The sequence below is a fragment of the Aulonocara stuartgranti genome, assembly GCF_965226115.1.
Source record: "Aulonocara stuartgranti genome assembly, chromosome: 2".
Classification (NCBI taxonomy): domain Eukaryota; kingdom Metazoa; phylum Chordata; class Actinopteri; order Cichliformes; family Cichlidae; genus Aulonocara; species Aulonocara stuartgranti.
Genome location: NC_138940.1, coordinates 27,240,478 through 27,262,551, shown reverse-complemented (window position 1 = coordinate 27,262,551; position 22,074 = coordinate 27,240,478). Strand labels below are relative to the sequence as shown.

The 22,074-nt window shown below is 41.1% G+C and overlaps 1 protein-coding gene across 5 annotated transcripts in view; it reads left to right on the top strand.

Annotated features, from left to right (window-relative positions):
- Window positions 1-22,074, top strand: part of gria3b (glutamate receptor, ionotropic, AMPA 3b) — a 94,833-nt gene that overhangs the window by 19,135 nt on the left and 53,624 nt on the right. For all 5 annotated transcript variants that reach the window (XR_014270817.1, XM_082502655.1, XM_082502654.1 and 2 more), the window contains exon 3: window positions 6,503-6,742. Coding sequence is in view for 4 of the 5 variants with exons in the window: in XM_082502655.1 (XP_082358781.1) it covers window positions 6,503-6,742 (240 nt within the window). In the remaining variant the exon portion in view is untranslated. The remainder of the gene's footprint in view (window positions 1-6,502; window positions 6,743-22,074) is intronic.

Below are 22,074 nucleotides of genomic sequence, written 5' to 3'. Positions count from 1 at the left end.
AGCAAGCATGCTGACTTAATGTCAGCATGCTATCTTTTATAATGCCTCGAAGTCCTTTTTTCCCCCTCCCCTGCAAATTGCATATACATTTAAAAAATATGCAAATTACTACCACAGTTTTGTGCAAAAGGATCATACCTTTATGCATAGAATCACTTCTCAGCAGCCAGAAACTCCTTCGGTACTTTTACCGAAGTTATAAAGGCACGGTATCACTGAGGTATACTGATTGATTCTGTATTCTCTGGTGTTTTCTGTGTTATTATCATGTTGTTGTTTTTTTACTGTTTTCCTGTAGTCGTATTGCCATTTTCTTTAGCTTGTGTTTTCACAGGACTCAGCTCTCGACCACACAGTACAGAGCCTTGTTAAACAGCAGCATGATTGTTTGACATCATTACGAGTCACATATCAGTAATGTAAAAAATATAGCCCTGTTCGAATACCCACTACAGCTGTATTGAAGCGTGTGAGTGTTTATACCGCATACTTTCTTTTTTTCAGTGTGTGCACTGGTGTCATTTAGCCCAGCAGATCATGTGAAGTCTAAATAGATTGGAGACGTTGATTCAGCAGGACTAGTAACAGCTTCCTTTTAACGTTTCGCAGCACCACTGCAGTTGAGTAGTTCTTGAATCCGGCTCTACCATTTGTGTTAACGGTTTGAGGCACTTCACATCTCTATATGACAAGACTCGATGCAATTCCCCAGGGCACTTACAAGCTATCTCCCTGTGACAGCATCCCTTTTTCAGAGCAGGACTGACTGGTCCTGATGTAGGCAGGCGACAGTGGGGGGTGCGAGTGGGGGGACCAGAGGCAGAAGGAGATCCAGACACAGGCAGGAAATGGAGGACAACTGGCTGAGAGAAGAAAGAACGAAGCCAAAGAGAGAAAGTGAGAATGTGGAAAAATGGAAAACAGCTAAAACGATACAATCAGCAATGACATTTACCCTTTGCTGCAACCCTCTGCACCGCACACCGTCCCAAGGCAGTGCAAGACCCTGGCTTGTGGGCCACAAAAGAGAAAAAAGGTTGTTTTTTTTCCTTTTTTCTTTTTTATGAATTAGCCGTGCGTGCCTACAGGACACCACATATCCCTCTGAACGAGCATTCCAGGCCAGGCATCTCAAGTGATGCATCAGAAATGTAACATCCCTGTAGCACTAGCGACTGTCCTGATTATGGAAGGGAATGAGGGCGGCACACTGTGTGTGTTTGACCAGTGAACTGGAGATGGGATGCATGGTTCCCTGCAGCAGGAAGGGGGAGTGGGTGGGTGACGGGGTGGGGGGTGGAGGCACAGTTAGCTGCAGAGGAAGAAAAAAATGAAAAAAGAGGGGCAAATGAGATTGGAGAATGAAGAAAAGAGAGGGAGCAGATGAGAGGGAGTTATCTATGTAGTCTTGTTTACCACACAGTCCTCATACAAGCTCCTATAATGACTCTACATGCACACAGCTGTCTGAGGACTCTTGAATAAATTAGTATTATTGAAACTCAAGGTGACACAGAACCACTGAATCTTATTATCTGATGTGTTATTTCTTCAGAGTTGGAGACAGGCCGCTTATTTCCAAGCGGAGCAAAACATTTCTATCACGTTTATTTAATTACAGAGACATAAAGCTGAGGGCAGGACATTTCTCCACAGTAGCCCTGTCCCCTGACTGTACCATGTTTTTTTTTTTTCTTTCCCCAACACCAATCTTCGGTCCACTGATGGACTGGGGGCAATAATATGGGGAGGGAACAATTCGAGTGTGGAAAGAGGGAGGCGCTCAGGTGGAAAGAGATCCTGCCATGCTTGAAGAAGATGTGTGCTTTGGGGGATGACCAGATGGCTGGGGCGAAAGAAAAAACACAGGCAACAAAAGAAGAGGTCAAATAAGGTGGCGAGGACGGAGGACAAGAGAGCGGAGTTAGACAGTGAAGGACGTGGAGAGAAGTGCCGTATGGAGAGGTGTATGACACTACTCGGATTTGAGTTTGTCTCTTCAGAATCACACACGAGGGGCATCTTGATACTAGAAGGTTAAGAAATACTGATGCAACAAGTTCTTTGTGTTGAGACAGCAAGAGATTCCCACAAGTTTGTCCAAATGAATTTCCCTTTCACTGCAAAGAACCAGCTTGATCGGTGTTTCTACTGATTGCTCTCTGGCTGCTGCAAACAAAAATCCCAATGTGCTGTATGTGCTCTGCTGCTCCACTGTCTTGTTATTCACTCTTAAAATATTAGTATTATTAAAAAATGCATTCAAATTAAATTAATTAAAGTTATTGGCAAAGTAGCGATGTAGGAAATTGGTTCCGCTTTCAACAACGAAATGTAAAACAAAAAGAAAGTTACAATATCGCACAAAAGCCGGTGCCTTGATTTAAGAAAAAAACCCACTTACTCATCCCTTTTGTGAGTTCCCTGCTGTTGATGATAAGAGCAAACACGACTTTGTTTTTTCATCCTTCTGCACCGAGTTAAAAAGCAAGTTGCTCGTTGCTATTTTCTCACAGCAGATTGTAAAAATTGGGGGGAAAAGGGATAATTTTTTGATGAGATGATGTTTCTTTTCCAGAATCATCCTTTAAGGGGTTGCAGCTCATCTTCAGGCTATGCTACATGAACAATTCAATTTTATTTACACAGTGCTAAATCACAACAACAGTCACCTCAAGGTGCTTTATTGTAAGATAAAGACCCCACAATAGTACAGAGAAAATGCCCAACAATGACCCCTATAAGGATCCACTTGGTAAAAGTAGGAAGGAAAAACTGTAGTGAGCAGCTGGTAGTGATGGGATGGAGAGAGGACACACTGTGGACACCTCTAAGCCTTAAGGTGCCATCTTTAGTTGGCCCGTACTGTTAGTAATAATGGCTCCACCATGCTAAAGGCCAAAACAAATCCTGTTCCGACATCAGACTTCTGAGGTATCTGGAACGCAACATGACTCCGGAGGTGGACAGTACGGAGAGACTGAGGAAAAGAGTGTGGAGCTCTTGAAGCAGAAGAGTTCACTGTGAATTATATCTAAGGGGTGGAGTTTGAGGATGCTGGCAGATCTGTTGCAGTGTGCGTAACTGGTGCATGTCTCCCCCCAAAAAAGCAGTATATCAGTTTTTAGCAGAACCTACCCTCATGGGATCAACGCAACACAGAGCTTTGCACTTCTGTGAGGGGACAAACCGTGGAAGAAGATGAGAGCAAAAAAGACCAGTGTGAGCAGAGCGAGAAGGGATTGCATGGACATACATGTTATTGAAACTTAGGCTTGCTCAAGCTCAACCTAATAAGAAGAGGACAGCTGAGCAGAGAGAAAGAGGCTGCCAGATCTGGTCCCGTAGGATAGGTTCTGTGTCAGTACCGGGCCAAATTAAGAGGGAGTGCAGAGAAAAGTGGGCCTCGACGAGAGCTGGAACTCCTACTGGCTCCCATTCATTGTGGGAGATTGCACCACTTACCCAGCAGCACTTACCCACAATACTGCTGTCCATCTGTTGATTCACTTATCAAGGAGCTGCGTCGCGGCTGTGTGCGTACGTGCTTGCGACTCTGCATCCGTGCACGTGCCTGCCTGTGGTGTGTGTGAGACTGAGACTGCTTATACCTTGAACGAGGTGTCTGTACCAGGACAGATAGGGGAGGGAACAGAATTAAAGAGGATGAGGAAAATCCCAGCAGATCTCTTATTCACACAGCAATTGTGCTAAAGAGTCAAATACATAAGCGCTGTTGTGTTGTCCTCTGAGCATCAGAAAGGTTTGTGCATGCTGTAGCACAGTTCTTTACAAAGTCAGATGAGTCCTTGCGGGCACAAGAAAAGGAAAACAAGTTATTTTGTGTTTGTGATTGCATCTTCTCCTTGATTAAGATGGACACACAAAATGCCAACTGTCACTTTGGTGATGGATTTCTGTTTTGTTTTCAGTTTAAAGAATACTACCAGAGATTATTTAAAGAAGTGAGCAAGAGCCAAAGCGATATCTGATGTTTCCCCATCATATGACTTATATTTTTTTGTCCATTAGCCAATCAAAAATAAATTTTTAACATAGCCATTACATAAGATTGGCTAGAGCTTTCCTCCCCGTCCTTTTCCTTCCCATCATCCTCTGGAATATTCAAAGTGTTTACGGATGTTAAGAATGCTTGATTACCCAGCGGGAACGCTTGAGAGTCAATCAGAATAAGTGAACAGTCATTCATGATAGGGTAGGAAAGCAAAACACACCTGTAGCTCTAAATATTAGTTTACACATTAATGGCTTCTGAGTGAATGGAAGTTGCCCCTGCCTAACAATTTACGCCAATCCCGCCAGAGTGCGCGATGAATACACAAACAAATCAAAACGTCTCTCAAGAAATGTTGCTGATCAAAAATGCTACTGGTGCTACTGAGATGTTGGAGTGAAAATGATTGTGTAACTGTTTATTTTCTTTAAGTTCCACCTTTGGTCTCCTTAGATAGCAGTCTTATAAAACAGGGTCTTTTTTGTGCATCTAGTTAAAGTGGTTGTTTTTTTCCCTCAGAAGCTGACCTTCTGGGTCAGTCTATTGAAATGTGATCCTCATTTGCACGTCTTAAAACTGTTTTGTCTTTTTGTTTTGACTCTGTTCACATTAGATATGAAACTGAAACACTGTGATACTAAGAGACAAAAATCCTGGGCCACATCACACCTACTGTACAGGAGTTGACTGGCCATTGAAACGCATACTACCAAGCTCTTGGCGTACGGTTTTTGTGCTGATGTTAATGCCAGAGGAGGTTTGGGACACTATGCACCTCAGCTCTGTAACATTATGTGGTCTCCTACTTTGTGACTGAGATATATCACTTGATCCACCCCATCCATGGCTCGAATTCGGTGACCTCTTTAAAACGACCCATTCTTTCACAAATATTTGTAAAGACAAACCGCATGGCTTGGCGTTCACTTTATACACTGTGGAAATGGGCCTGAAAACACCAAGAGGTGTGACCCAATACTTCTCATCATGCAGCGCACATTGGAGAATAGCAAACACTGTGTGGAGTTGTTGAAACACAAACATGTGTGTAAGGTCACTGAAAATGAAACTAGATTCACTTGGCACTCGAGGCACAAAGAGTTGTCTTTTTCAGCTCTTCCGTGGGAGGCAACAGAAGCGACGACAGGCAGCAGCGGTGCACACAGCTGCTGTGAATGCTGCAGTAAGTCGTTCACCGTGGAAGAGGGAGCAAAGCGATAACCGGTGGGAGCTCCTAGTGGGTGCGGGAGACCTTGAGTGAATGGCGTGATGTTTCTATCACTTGACTGCCACGCAGACACACAGAAATGCTGCAATTCTTGCATTTCTGAACCACTACCACTGGATCTGTTCCCCTTCAGATAGAATGCTGTCTCCATACTTAATGAACGTTACCCCTTAAGCCACAGGAAAACATGTAAAGGCTCAATACAGATCAACTGCAGCCTCCGTACATAAGTATTCACAGGAAGATTTTTTTAAGTCCCCTTTTTTGTATCACTACTTCAGGGTGAGACTTGAAATAGACAAATCAGCATTCAAATTAAAAATGCTTTTACCTATCACTGGAACAGGGGCAGTTTGGGGTTCAGCATCTTATCAAAGTATACTTTGACGTACTGACGGGAGAAACTGGAGCTACCAAATCTTTCTCCATCTGCCATTACTGATGGAACAAATATAAAACACAACAAACACTCCGTGTGCACACAGTCATAGGTTACTTTCTTAAAAATTGCTTTTAATAACTCTTGCAAGGACCTCAAGGGAGGAACTAGTGGTAAGACAGGTTGCATACCAGGTTTACAAGAAATGTGAAAGCATTTTGGGGAGGCAACGCTAGGAATTGTTTTATATTGATTCCTTTCTAGATTGTTTTCAAAATTAAGGGGTTAATCTAAAGCCAGAGGACTCGAAACAGCTTATAAAATAATGGGTAATAATTTTAGCCACAAAGGCTTTTAGGGTCTTTTATTGGCCGGCTTTTACTGTTCAGAAAATTCAAGTTCCCCAGTTTGTAACTCACAATAGGTACACTATTGAGTTCTCTCCAAACCTACTCTGAATTAGCCGTGTCGATATATTTGATTGTTCATTCTATAAGATATGAGAACGTTGCAGACGTTGTATTGCTTATTTTTAAAATCTCAACAATGCTGGCACAAAAGACAAAGAAAGTTTGATTTAATTTTTTTTAATTTGGGTTTAACAACGCTTAATAATGATTTGAAAGAAATTGAGAAATCAATGTATTTTTTGAAGCTACATCGTAAAAAAAAAAAACAAAGACAACAACATTAAGATTCTGACTCTTAAGCTATTTATGTTGTTAACAATTTATCAAGTGCGCTGAGCTTCCTTTAGAGTCATACGAACCCTCGATTGGATATTATTGAGGGGTCAAGTATCCAAAATAAAGTGTTCTTGCGGAGAATGATCATGTTTTTTTTTAACTCGTGTCCTTCATGTACTTTGCTGTCCCTGCAGTTTGCTCTCAGTTCTCCCGCGGGGTGTACGCCATCTTCGGATTCTACGACAAGAAGTCCATGAACACCTTGACCTCGTTCTGCGGCGCTTTGCACACCTCCTTTGTCACACCCAGTTACCCCACCGATAATGAGGTGCAGTTTGTCATCCAGATGCGACCTGCCCTCCGGGGTGCTGTCCTCAGCCTCCTCTCTCACTACAAATGGCAGAAGTTCGTCTACCTCTACGACACCGACCGAGGTAGGTGACAGCGCGAGCCTCGACTCGGGACTTAGAGCCGGAATTACATCACGGAAACATGTTGCAGTGACTCAGAATGGCAGACGAACAGCAGGGTTAGTAAGGGATAGATTTACCCTGTAATGCTTCATGAAAGCCCTGTAAATGCTTGAACTGTTAACACTGCACTATTTTATACAGTGGTTTGGCTGTTATGTAAATGTGAAATAAATTCACCAGCAGCTCATAACACTGGTAATAACTATTATGCTTTAAGAGACGGCATGCTCTATGAGCTATAACCTTTGGATTCTTCAAACAGTTGGCTGCTTGGTGTCAGTTAATCTCCTGTTTAATCTTGTTGTTGATATTGGCTCGTCTTTCATCTGAAATGAGGTATGTCACAGCTGCTACTAAAATGTTTTCTACAGAAATCAGAGTCTCTGCCTGCCTGTGGGGGCTGCTTATTGTTTGTGTCAATGAGGGTTCTCTGTAGTTCCCAGATTGCATTGCCTTGTTGACGCCGTGTATATGACAACCTGTCAATGTAGCCAAGTGTTCATTTCTGGGATTTTTAATGTCAGGTGAGAAAATGAGCTCATTATCTCTCCGTAGAATAATGATCCCCTCCTCCTACAAAAACTTCAATTTATTCAAACACCACCTGGGCAGAGGGGGGAATGGATATGTTCGGGATATGACAGACAAAGCCAAATTATGTCTTCCTCTTTGTGAAGGTGTCAGTAACAGTCACTACATATTCCTCCTGCACTTTTTTTTTATTTGTCTTGTTTATTTGCTCATTATAGAAAGGTCCTGACCCACAGATGTGCTTCAAGCCACCTGTCTTCCCTTCAGCAAGATTTCTGCTTTTCTTTGGTTCTATTTTTTCATGGTCCTGCCTCACGCCCCCACCTCTCTCTCTGTCTTGCTTTGAGGCAGAATATGAAGTGTGCTTTAGCAGAGAGTCTCTGTCTATGGGTCTCCAGGCCTGTAGGGTCTAGAGCTGAGGGCCTTAATCCTCCACACAGCCTGCAGATAATATGTGGTTAATTAGGGTCACTCTGACTAGGACACTCATTGGATCTTCCCTGCGGATGCTAGCAACCCACTCGTCCTTCAGCACAACCAATACTGCCCGTCCCCCATCCTTCTGCTTTTCCGCTTCTGTCTGGCAAGTTAGACCGTCTGGGGCAGAGTGGGATACATAGCGGAGGTGGGCAAAATAGCCTGAGATAAAAAAGAGAAAATAAAAACAGAGGCGGTGTTATAGGACGAGAGTGATAACAAACAGACATATAGACTAAAGAGTGAAAAAGGGCGATAGAGGGCAAAGGAGCGAGGGAAAATAAGGAGGAGGAGGAAACAAAACACCAATTCCGTCCTGCAATTAAGGCAACAGCAGGCGCGTTTGATTTACAGCCTTTTACCTGTGTACAGACAATTCCCAGTGTACAGTACATCCCCGTGCTGAAGCCCCTGCCAAGTCACTTTTACCTCTCTCCTTTCTGCCAGTGGTGTAAGACGATCCCTTATTAGGGGGAGGACATTGGCCCCAGGAGGGGATTAAAGTCGTTTATTGATGCACTCCATCCAGCACTTTGGGGGGCTTTGACACTTGGCTCATCAAGCAGACAGATGTGTCAGAGAACCTCTACCTCTGCTTATCAGGTAGTGCAGCTCCCTTGGCAATATGGACACTGACTGCTGGCTAAACCAAGAGGAGTGACTGAGGAAATGGTCTTCAAGGGTGCATGATTTTTTTACCTCTCTGGAGCAAAAGAGAGCTGACAGACAACTCTCTGCATTTTCAAAGCATGACGGAGCCTCCACCATGTTTTGCAGATTTCTGTAAACTCACGGTTGTAGCTCTCTCCTGACCTGCTCCATACATATTGATGAGGATTTTAACTGAAAACATCAGATTTGGATTCATCAGACCTCTTGCCATGGATGTTCAGTCCAGTTCTTGTGTAATTTGGCAAATGTCAGTCTTTTATCCCTGTTTCCTTCCCTTAGGAATGGTTTATTGACAACCACCCTCCACTGAGACCATTTTTAAGGCTTAGGTGAACATTAGATGGATCCAGTGACAACCTAGATGCATTTCTCAAGTCCTGTGTCAGGTCCTGGATTTCTTTCCTGTTTGTAAAGGATACGACTTGTAGATATTGTTTATCTGGTGTAGATAGTATTTATAGGTCTGGCAGTTCTTCTAAAGATACAAGTTTTCTTTTATGTTTGGACAAAACACAGGTTCATCCCTTGCGTTAGATGCCTCTTTTGTTTGAAGGACTGATAGGTCACAGTTAAAAAAAATCTTTAAAACAAATCTCTGGAAATGGTCGGGTACAAGGCCTAGAGTATCCTGAGAAAAACTCTGAAAGATCTTCAGAAAGTCTGAAGAACTATTGTACTATTGTTCAAGACCCCTTTAAAACAGTACAGGAAAGTCTGGCTCCTTGAAAGCACAATGTAAAGAAACATTGTGCTTTCACAATGTTTCTTTACATTGTAAGTACTTTAATTTCAAAGTTTTTTACTTAACTTTTCAAACTTGAATCTATCTCTCGGTTTCAGGAAACTATTTAAAGTTCTGCTCACGTACTAACCTTGTAGTTCTCATGCTCTGACTTACAGCTGACTCATGTGAGTGGGAGGTATGGTGAGCAGTTAGTCGCTTTTAGCCGACGGCTTGCTGATTATATTGTGACACTATAGGTCAGCATCACATCAATTTATTATTTTTTTTATAATTGCTTATTATTATTATTATTATTATTATTATTATTATTATTATTATTATTATTATTAAATGAGCTTAAGATGTCCTCCTTCGGAGGATAGAAGTAGCATGTTCAACACCTTAATCTGTCACAGTGCTCTGGGTCTCTCTTTTTTAATTTTTGTCTGAGGATTGTAATTAATTATTAAAAAGTCTAAATTATGTCCCTGCATGCAGGTGGCTGTGACAGATTTCTGACTTTGAAGTATGCAATCAGCGAAATGAACAAACAAGCAGAAATCACAGCTGACCCTCTGCTCTGCTTCAGGCTCATGTTTGCTACAAAGCACCTGCTTCGATGTATTAGTTTCTTGAGTGCCTTTTTTGCCTTTTAATTTGTGTTTTATAAAAGCATTGATCATTCATAATACTGGAAGCAACTTTGCAATTATTCTCCAAACTCTTCTATTAGGGATGGAAAACACACAGCGCTACAGAGGGGGGGGGAAAAATCACATAGCTGAGTTCCACCAAGAGGTTTTATTCAGTCAATAGAAAAGATTAATTACAGCCACACTATTCATTTGGCTCTGTTATTGGACTGGCAAAAAATGCTTTTAGGCCTCAGTGCAGTGCTTTCAGCCGGAGAGTGATGGTCCATATGCTTCAGGCTCAGATGTATTGGAGGGAAATGGAGGGAAATTTGTACCCTAAATGCCAATATCAGACAGCTGTTTGAAAGCAGACGTTATGATGAAGGAACTGCACTGGAAGCAAATGGAGCCTCCGTAGGCAGTGTTATACCAGCCTAATGAGTGGCTACTCTCCTCTTATCTGAGGTAATATATTGACAGGATACATTATGCGTGTGTGTTAATATGTGTGTGGATGGAACGAGATGAAAGATCCAAACAGCTACTTTGATTCAACCCACTACATTTCATACATGAAAAAAGACTATCCCAGCAACACTTCTTCTCAATATCAATAGTACTCCTGGAGTTTCTTTTTTTCTTCTTCTTTGCTTTCAGCTTGCGTCAGTACATGAATTTCCCCTTAAAAGCTGGAGCTCTATAGGGTGATAGGGTGAAGGTAGATGGATCTTGCCCTTTCTGTTCTGGCGGTCAGGTATGGGCAGATAATTGCCAGTTCTGTGCAGCAGAGACAGATGATTACAGGCTTTATTGTCTCTCCCAGGCACAATCAACCCTGATTCAGCAATCTCACCTCTACTTGATTTATGAGTCTCTGTCTCTCCTTCTTTCCTATTTCACTTCATTCTATACCTCTTCCTTATATGTTTTTAGCTTGCTCTTATGTCCCTTCGTCTTGGAGCTTACCGTTGTTGTCTAGTAGACGCAACCTTTCCTTAAGCACAGCAAAGTAGTCAAGAAATGATGAATGGGAAGAACAAACTGTAAGCAGTCATAAGAAATGGTGCATGTTTGACAAAAGAAAACAAATTGGGATTTTCAGGTTCAGTTAGCTCAGTGTGGATGTCAGAGCTGCCGTGTTCGTAGCACTTTTGAAGTAACTGGCCCTTTAAAAACAAAAGCAGGCATACTTGATGACATTTTGCTGGCTGGAATGAAAATTTTACCTGTCGCTAATGCCTGACATTAGCTTCGTGAGTTGGTTGTTGCTGCTATTTTTGACTTTTTAATTTCAGGGAAACCTTTAGTATTACATGAAACAGCAACAACAGAAATATTTCAAATGTCAACATCTATAAAGACCAGTTGATCAGTCATGAAAAAGCAGCCTTTTGTTCTTTTGAAGTTATAGCCAGTCAACTACTATACATAAAATAAGCAGGTATAATTAGCTAAAATGCTATACTAGGGCTGTGCAATATGACCAAAATCTCATATCCCGATATAAGACATCTATTGTCCGGATAACGATATAAAATCACAAAAATTTTACATTTTCTGAAAATTCTGTGAATCTCGGGCAGCTCGACTTGTGTAAAGTGTTTCCAGCTGAGCGTCATGTAGCTGGAGTCGAGTGTTTTAACCGATGCATGAAACTATACATTTTTAGACATAAGCTGTAAACGGCCTCTGTTTTCTATGTGAGTATTTATTACACGGCGTGCTGCGGGGAAAAGCCTGTTCTAACGTTTGAGTCTAAGGTTTATTTTTTAGCACCTGGCAGCTCTTTTTTGCTTCTCATCCGTAAACACTGCATACTCTTTCACGTGATTCAGTTTATTTTGAAAAGTGTAAACAGGATCTTGAGCTTTATTGTGAAAGGTTTATGTGGAAAATAAACAAGCGGATACGCGATGGTTTTACCGTCGTTGTTGCTAACGACAATGCATAAAAACAGTCGCTTGTCCGTCTGTAGTGTGGTTATATTCAATATAAGAGAATAAGAAATTAATATAGCCACTACAGTGACCATCAAAACGATGAAAAAATATTGCCGTAAACAGTTTATTTTATGACACCACGAAACAAACGATAGCGTAAAATGAAAGATAGACGTTTTTATATCGTCATCCGATATTTATCGTTATATCGAACAGCCCTATGCTATACTGTGTAAAATTATTGAAACACACCTCATTTATATCATATTATGGAAATGTGCAAACAGCCAGCACGTTTTCACTCCCAAAGTGTAACATTTTACACTACTTGACAAATCGTCGGTATATTACGCTTTCGGCCACCCAACGCGTCCCTATATTACGAGTTGGGAAAAATGAGGAAACATGAGAACCATTTGGAATGAATCTACACATGTACGTTTATTTTATTTAAATCGCTTTGGAAGAAACTATCTAACACGATTAAGGTGGTGGTTGACGTTAGGTATAAGGCTAGGGTTACGGCTGGAATACACGGCTGGAACGTGTGCTACTAGGAGCGTCACTCTATTCGATTTCATCCTTCCCAGATCTAGTAAAATAATTGCTACTTAATAGCCCCTGAACTCCGTTAGCATTCATTTGTATTCACTCCAGGTGTGTCAATACAATTCTGTGAAAATCATCAATGGGATTTTTTAAACGTAACCCCCAAGCCCACAAATAAGGGTCTGTTTAGGGTGGTGTTAGCTGTAACTCTTCTGCCTTTTACAGTGTCTTAGGCTAGTTATCCAGCCATGCTAACAACTGCAGCTTAATCAGGGCAGATAATCCTGTCCTAAAGCTCTGTCTGAAAAGACATGAACACACAAACAGTTAAGATGCACTGTATACCTATAAATCCAAAGCTTGACAGGCCCGTTGTGACCAGTTACTGTTGCAAAGCTGGAACTGATCAGTCTGTATGGGAGAGGAGCTCAGACATCAGGAGGACAGTTGCCTGTTCATTCTTCTTTCATCTCTGCTGTGTCATCCTGCTCTAACACTGTTTAATTCACTGAGCTACCTTTTTGCATTACTTTATTTTGTCAGTCTGGAGAGACAACAGGATAACAAGATAAATAAATAATAATAAAACATTTATGAAAGATGACGTAAATATGACCGAGTCTTCTGAAAGTGTGAAGGCACTTTTTATGTTTGACGTGTGAAGAAAAATTCACACAAGATATTCACTTCCGGCTAGATTTTGTCACAAGAGCTGGAGCCGCCACCTCTTGAAATCTATCATGATGAGACAGAAGATTTTAGCATTTCGTGCAATATCTATCACCACACCAAGGCATTGATGACATGATGAAAAAAATCCCGCTGTCTCTTTCCATCATCTTCTCTACCAATCAATATTCTAAATGTGATACATTTAGATGGAAAATGATCCAACACAGCTGAAGCAGGGAGCGCAGAGCTATTTACTGTTATCATTTAACTGCTGACAGTTGAAACTATAGTGCTCAATGTCACAGCCCCACTACAGTACAAAGAAGTCAAATGTTCTCCGAGCAGAAATCTTCCAGGTGGAAGCTGTATCCCAGCTTTTAGTCTTAAAAATATCCCCAGAGCATGTTTTTGATTTACTCTGCCAATATTTTCAATGACCCCAACTACAGCTGAGTCACTTCAGCAAACTAATCTGGACCAATAAGGTGCGTGCAGAGTATTGATTAGAGCTTGCCGCAGCCACAGTGGGACTGGATTGTTATGAAACATGCAAATGTCTACGAGCTTATTCTGATTGATTATATGGAGACTTTACAGTATTTGAAGCTGAACTGCACACAAGCTGTCCCCAAGACAAATATATTTACTTCCTAAACAAAAGTTACTTGCTCTTTCATTATCACCCAGACAGCTGTCTCCCAGACAACAGTCTGAACCTAAACCTAAAACAAACAAGTCAGTCTGTGATTTCCATAATAGAAGCAATAATTTGTGTCTGTGTGTTTGGAAAGCAAATAACTTGATTTTTTTTAAAATTGTCCTCTGTGGAAAAATGTAACATAATTATGCAAAGATGTAGTTATTTGTTTTATAGTTCACTGTGGTTAGCAGTTTTTGGTTTTCAGCTTGAAACACCAACTCAAAATGACCAAGTAACCAGCAAACTAAAATCCGAGGTACAAAACTGAAAAGGAGAAATCCTACATTTGTGATAATTAATGTTACATTTAAAAACAACAACAACAAATCTCATAAATCTGTGTTCACTGTCAGCTAATTTTCAGGCTATGATTCCAAGCAAAAAGCCACTCACCCGTAGACTATAAAAGATGAAAACTTAAAATAAAGCTAATGTGGGAAATGGCTGCATTCTGTCTAATGGCCAGCAGGGGGGTGACTCCTATGGCTGCAATAAACTAAAGACCAAAATAACCCAACAGCTCACATGATTTATGATTTCAATAAACATTATCCAGAAGAGTTTATGGCCTCCATCGGTCATTTCATGTCTTATTTAATTATGTTAATTTTGTAAATTATGCCCCCATTTAGAGGATAACAGAAGATAAAGCAGGGCATCCTTTACACTGTACTACAGTGTGGTTACCTTGCATTTGACAACTGGCTACTGTATAAACATGCAGTGTCCTGATTTTCTCAGTAAGAGTCATCTGTAGCTCATAATGTCAAAAAACTAATCTCAGGATTCAAGAAGCAGGCTGCAAACAGGTGGGCTAGGCCATGCTGACCATGTCCATTTTGTGTTTACAGGTTGGTTTTGTTTTAAAGAATGATAGTTCTTAGGAGCATGGTGGGTCTGTTATCTCCGTCAGAAGATGGTGACTACATGTGACAAAAAAGACCGACTGGAACAAGAGTGACACTGACAGAGGACACGCTCACAGTGCTGACATGCTACTTGTGTGACGTGCAGAACGTCAGTACAGCACACGTCACATTTTAGCTTTTTAGCTAAGTCACAGGTTCGGTTGTTATTTTTATGCATAAAAGGTTTGGTGCAGTTTAATTTTGCTGAACTGTGTGTAAAAAATATTTGCAAGCACACTAAAATGAGATTAAAAAAATTATCTGTCAGATTCTATTAATCTGCAGGCATCGATCGAAGACCACTTGGCTTTGTATTAAACTTCTATGTCTCCCCACAGACACAGTGAAACAGGCAGAGAAGATAACTCCTGGCCTGGCACAACTGGCTGAGGAATGTGCCAACAAGGCCAGGAGGCTTTTGAATGGGAGGATGACCGCACATAGTTAGCTTAATCTCTACTTCCTGCCAAGCTACAGAACACAGACAGACAGAAAGACAGATATGTGGATGGGGTGAGCAATCATGCACAGCCGGTTGTACTGTAACCAAAGCGAACCTTGCTCCCTATTCTTCAGCGATCCCTCTAATTGGCTATCCAGAGACAGTTGCCTTTGTTCTCTGAAAGAGTCAAACGATAAATGCCTCCCGCTGCTCTCCTGCAATGTCTTCGATGGCAAACCAAATCAAGCCTGGCCTTTAATTTGATTGAAGTGGTTTGGCATTGTTCTCACTGGTGTAAACAGCATAACAAATTAAGAGATGTGACACGTTAGCAGAAGAGCAAAAGTGTAGTCCAAACTACAGTGATTCAACACAAAAAAACCATGAAATATTATTGCTTATTATTCTGAATATTAAGCAGCAATGATCTGGAAAAAGATTTTTAAAAAAGACAAAGACAAAGAAAACATTCCTTAAGATTAAAAATACTTTTTGCAGCCATCATCTATAGCCCGAATGCAGTGGCTCACTCAGTTTGGCAGCTCCACACATATAAACACATGTTATATGTAGGATTTTTTAGCAATAGTTTGTACTATAGTTCAAAGGTTATCATAAAAACAACCCAAAGGAACAAAACCTCTCTGAAAGACCTGTGATTGGCTAACATCTTCCACCACAAGTCAACCTGAAAAGGAATCCAAGAGATGCCGACGTCTACTTTTCTTTTAGACCACTTAAATTAAACCACGCTGAAAGGTTATTAGGAAATTTTTACCCAGTAACAAAGACTTAGAGCCTCTCTTAGCTTCAAGAAGCTGCTGTTTTACGTGCAGCTTTTCAGCTTTTCAGCTTTTCATATGTGCGGAGAAGCCTAAGCGATATTTTTCATGCAGGATTACACACCATTAGTCGTTTCTCTCCCTTTTCAATTTGTTAAGCAAATTTCACACAAATAACGTCTAGTCAAGTGCAATATTGTCACCCACAACTGTTGATTTATACTCGCCGCTCGCAATGTGAGATAATAAGTGTGAATGCCAGTTCTCTACTGAAACCAGGTCTATGTCATGGACCACACTTTACTTCCACAGCTTTGTGGTCTCATCTCAGCCATTATAATAGGACATCAGTTGCACCCAGCTGAGACTTTATGCAGACACACACACATGCACATACACCTCTTGTGCTTTAGTGGCCCTCTCCTTCACGGCGGCTTCATAAAAACTAAATTATGCATGCATCAGAAGAATAAATCAGCTTGGACACACTGACAAGAAAGGGCACATCAGAGAAGCCATAAAATGCACAAGAAAAATAATATTAAAGAAATATGGAGGAAGCTATACAACGCTGGCATTCTTTCTCACGTTTTTATTTTGCGCACATGAAGTGACATCTCAATATACAGATAATCCAACCTGCACCAGGAACCTGCGTGATTCAGTAACCTTTCGATATACTACAAGTCAAGCACCTGTAAAAAATAAAAAGCATCATATGAGAGCCATCGTCTGTCACAATAAGCACACAATAAACCCCGTGCTCTCTCTGTGTCCTCTTAACTGAACCTGGAATAAAGCCATTTTACCACCTACCCATTGCTAGCTTCAGCAGCCATGAAATTACTGCTGGGAGCTTCTTTTTTCATTATAACAAAATGTCCTGGCCTTTGCTTCAAGCAGTCATAGAAGAGGTAGATTGCCTTGATGGTCGGTCTATGTCACACAGCCAATTTGTTTGTTCGAAATGACAAATAAAATGTCATCCTCAAGAGTAAACACAAAAAGTAGAATAATATTTGGACTTATTTTGTAAAAGGCTCTGTCTTCACTCTTTCGGTTTCTGCAGATTAGAAAAAAGCTGCTGGGAGACTTTTGTGATCAGTCTATTGTCATCATTATTGATCATCCCCTCTGAGACGTGCACACACAGCTCTACATGTGTGCACGGATGTCCCGCCCCCCTCTTCGTGTTATAGTACGTGCTAATAATATGTCACAGTATGTGTGAGGGATAGACAAGAAAGACTGACGGAAGGGGGAGGGAGATGGAGACGCTCTGAAAAATCTGTGGGAGGATTTTCAGAGTGGTGAAGCAGCTCTTCTCCCTCCTGCATATATGCACTTCTAACGATACAGACAGCATGCTGCTTCTGTTTGATTTGACATGCGCTGTCTTTCTGATTAGGACAACACTTGGCAGTAAAACTGTTGTGGTTATAGGCCTACTGTAAATACCACATCAAAGCCTTGGCTACACACTTTTGGGCTACTTTGCTTCACGGTGAATGCTACGTCTCTAATGCGTTCTTCTCCTGTGGGCAGGAAGAAGCTGAGGAGCTCTAACACAGCGCGACCTGATTTCACATCACATCACGTTTCTTTTCTTTTTAAAAAAAAAAAAAACAAGTTGATCTGTTTCAAAGCCTAGTTTTTTCTGTTAATTGGCAGTTTTTCTTCTTTTTTTTCAGCTGTTTGCTTTAGAAGTCAATAATACACAACCCTTTTAAACCGCAGCCTATTGTATACAAGTTGTGTGGCTATACCAGATAAGACTAATAGTAGGCCAGGTAAAGCCTTCCACCTAAGCCCAAGATTTTGATCTCCACTGCACAAACACTAGAGCAGGGGTCAGCAACCTTTAAGACCCAAAGAGCCATTTCGACCTGGTTTCCATGCAAAAGAAAACACTGGGAGCCACAAATACTTTTTGACATCTAAAATGAAGATAACACTGTATATATTGTTTTTTAGGTGTGTTGCTTATGAAATCCATGAAGTGCTACAGAGAAAATTACATTTTATTTATGTATTTAACACATTTTGAACTCTTAAAGAAATATAACAAAAGGAAAGACACACAGCTGAACTAAAATGATCCATGTAGCAAACAAAAACTGTTGTGCTGCCACCCTTATATCGCCTTTGTGCTTTTGGAGCCTTGACCTATGCTGCTAAAAAATGAAAAATAGATATTTGCAAAATTCTGCCTAAATATGTATTTTACCTGGTTAATGTGTGTGGCGGGACGTCGTCTGCAACGCCGCTGCAGAGGAGGCGGACGCACCTGAGCGGCACCCGCAATCACGCCTCGCCGCCTTAACGTCTGTGCCATCTATGCTGTTGTTGGTATGTGTCGGGCTGTGAGCTGAAAAGCTACAGCCAGCTGTGTGCGCACAGCAACCGTGTGTGAAAAGTGGTCAATAAAGAGATGCTGAAAAGCATGTTCATGCAAACATCGTCAGGTCTGCTGTGGTATGTTTACAATGGGACTTCTGCGCCTGAACCTCTGCGCACAGCGTCTGCAAATTGGGGCTGTACGAAGTCACTTTTATCTTTACGCAGGACTGTAAGCTGTCGTCTGTGAGGCGTGAGCGGTGTTTGTTTTTAACAAAGTTCACAGAGGAGAATAGCTGCTGACATAATGTGGATCCGAAGATCCATAATTGGCCTACCTGGGGTTGAAAGTCTTGATAAATGCACGGCGTTTGGCGGCTTCCGCGAGTGTGACACTTATTTTGAGCAATGAAAAAATAATAAAATATAATTTTATTTTTATATGTCAATATCACAATAATCTTCCAATTTAGAACTACAAGTTAAAAAAACTAAGTTAAAAAAAAGAACTAACATAAATAAAGTACACTTCAGCTAAATACTTATAATTTATTTTCCCAAACCACGCAGAGCCGCACTATAAGGACTAAAAAGCCGCAGGTTGCCGACCCCTGCACTAGAGGGATCCTCAGAGCCCCGTGAGCATACTTAGCCCAGAGGCAAAGACTCGCCAGACCTTAAATCTTTTAACTATTTATACTGGTTTCCTCAAAAGACAATAGAGGGGGGAGGGGGGGGGGGACCACACATGGTAATGTCTACATAATAAAATATAAATGCAGGAACAGTTAATGAAGAGTGAGATTTTGACAGCTTGAGAATTTTAAACAGATTGTTGCTCTGTTGTTTCACAGCTTTTCAACTTCAACCAAGGCGTCTCATTAATGGCACTCGATGTAGCTGTGCACCCATAAAGAAGTGATACCAAATATAAAAACTGTCCAAAGAAAGTTGTCCTGAAATATATAAGGCTAGTCATGAAAAACAATTGTGTGGCTGTTATGACTTAATTGTAGTTAAATGTATACAGCTAGCTCCATAACACGTTGGACAAAGGCACTATTTGTTCATTCAGTTCTTCCTCTGTACACCACCACTTTGGATTTTAAGAGAAAGCGTTTGCATGAATTGTTTAGGAATTGCAGCCATTTTAAGACATATACATAGCATAAATATAAGGATTGTTTCTTTTATTCCTAGATAAAAATCCATTTGAGGCAGCACCTGCCTGAAGCAACATGCATCATATGACTAACTGGCTGTCAATTGTCCATTTACTTATGAGCCTTTGAAAACGTGGGACCATGTATGAAAATGTGTGTAATTCTCAGAAGTGTCACTGTTCACCAGTGTTGGGGAGTAATGGAATACATGTACCACCGTTACGTATTTAAAATACAAAATATGAGCAACTGTATTCCGTTACAGTTACTGTTTAAAAGGGTGGTATTTAGAATACAGTTACTTTGTTGAAAAGAAGGGATTACACAGAAGTCTTTTCCTGTTTCATATGTTAGGCTATGCCCTCTCTATTTTTGGTAATTCCACGCCAGTGGAAACCCAAACAAAACACGCATTAAGAGACTCAAATGCCTGTCTCAATCTCGCGTCTCATAATGACGTGGAAAAGTACGAGTTGTCACCGAGCAGAAACGGGAGCTGGAAGCATGTAAATATAATAATAACCACTGCAGCCAAAAAGAGAGCCTGACGAGCCCAGTTTTAAGTAAGCTATTAAGACTCGACTGTACACTGTGTTCGTGTTTTCCTCCGAAACAATAAGTTCAGTTGGAGCAGCCTCTCTCTGTGTCTCACTAGAAAAGCGAACCTAGACAACAAAGTAAAGCTAGTTTTCGGCTACGAGCCCGACACGGAACCGGACGTATTAGCCAGAGGTCCCTTTACTACGGTTCGGAGCCGCGGACCTATTTTATACACGCGCGGAATAGTTTTCTATACAAGATCGCTGCAAAAAGTGCAGCCTTACCTAATGTCCGCCCTACTGTTACTCATTTCATATTAAGATTTAAAAATCTAGTTGCTATTGGTATTGCGAGTAGCCTACAGTAATAGTAATCAATCACACAGCAATAGAACATTCATAAATTGTAAAAAGCACGATAATAAATTAAGTAATTAAGTAATCCAAAGTATTCAGAATATATTACTCTCATTGACAAAATACATTTTGGGGCATGTATTCTGTAATCTGTAGTGGAATACATTTTAAAAGTAACCTTCCCAACACTGCTGTTCACATATTTATGGATTATGAGTAAAATGTGGAACTGCTTGCCCCCCAAACACTTTCCTCTAGTGTTAACCAGAAATGCAGAACATTTGACACACCTATTTTGTCATTTCTGCCGCAATATTGTGCAACTAAATAAAAAAAAAATTTTAAACCTACAAGACGCTTAATCTAGAAATCTGGAAAAAAGAAAAAATTCACCTGCATGACTTTACCAGCAGAGGTAAATGGTTTAAGCATATTTTTAAAAACGACCTCTGAAAATTCAGTTTTCCCTTGAACTACACACTTATGTAATTATCTAAAACGCATAAAGATGACATCCCAACTGTCTCAAAAGATGTTCAGCGCAACTCAAGTATCAAGCCTACAATTAAGAATCAAAGGCATTATCTTCACCGTTTCCATTCAGTTGTTTAAGATGCCCTTTTAGACCATGAACAGTGCTCAGCGGGGCGTTTCAGCTCCCCAGAGACTCTCATTTACCAGAGGATTGACAAGCTACAGGGAAAAGCAGCCACATTTACTGCCTGCTCAGTGGACAACACCTCTTTTTCACATGTGCTCTTTAGATTTATCCTTCAGAAATTGGTTCAGATTGAACTGGTTTTACCCTCCATCTCTCCTTCTTTGCCATTAAGTGGTAGCTTTAGTTGTTTGTGGCCACTGTTATTTATTGTGTACCACAGTGTGCTTAACGTCGACTCATCTGCTTACATTTCATTATTTGATAAGATCAGTAGAGTTTGACGCAGTATGGATTATTATAATACCAGTGATAATACAGTGTAATGATATGAGGTAATATGAGTGAGTGCTATACTGCAGTTGTGCCTCTGAAGCTCACAGTCAGTCGTGGCTAATGCGGAGGTGTATGGCTTGAGGAATTTGCAATATTTCTCTGAATTGCCTAGTTAGACTGGATCGGCTGTGAGATATGAGAGACGGCTGTGAGTAATAGAGGGGGAGAGAGAGAGATGGAGGCCTGTGACACTCTGCATCGAACCCTAATGAGAGGCAGGGAACCAAAGGAGCTGGGCAATGAGATTAGATGCAACTCAATTCAATTACTGCTGAGCCGCCACGGGTGACGCTTCAAAACTCATCCTGTTAAGATCCGGTTCACAGACGAAGAAGAGGACTGCAGCTCTCACTCAGCCACTGTACGCTACACTGCCACAACATCTCATTCGCAACAGTTCTGATTTATAAGCACACAGGCCGTCTTTAGGCTCCTTCTGGATTTGATAGCAGAGAAATGCAGAAATAATTGAGTTTTCACCCATCGCAGCGGTTCCTGCACTGCATGCTCCACAAACTATACAGTTGTTTCAAGTGTGTGTTTCAGATTAAAGAGCAACTTAACTCCACTTTTTTATATGCGGGGGGGTCTAAAGTCAGACCAGGACGCAAGCCTTCTGCCCTCGAGTTACCCCTCTCCTCTGTCTCTCCAGTACTCATTATACTTCCTTCATCTTAACTCTGATTCCTGTTCACTGTTCGCTGAAATAACTCTTTTGAAGATACACATTGTGACTGACCACACAGAAAGCTGTTATGAGTCACCATAGGTCGCAAAGGCTCCAAAGAGAAAACACACACACACACACACACACACACACACACACACACACACACACACACACACACACACACACATATATATATATATA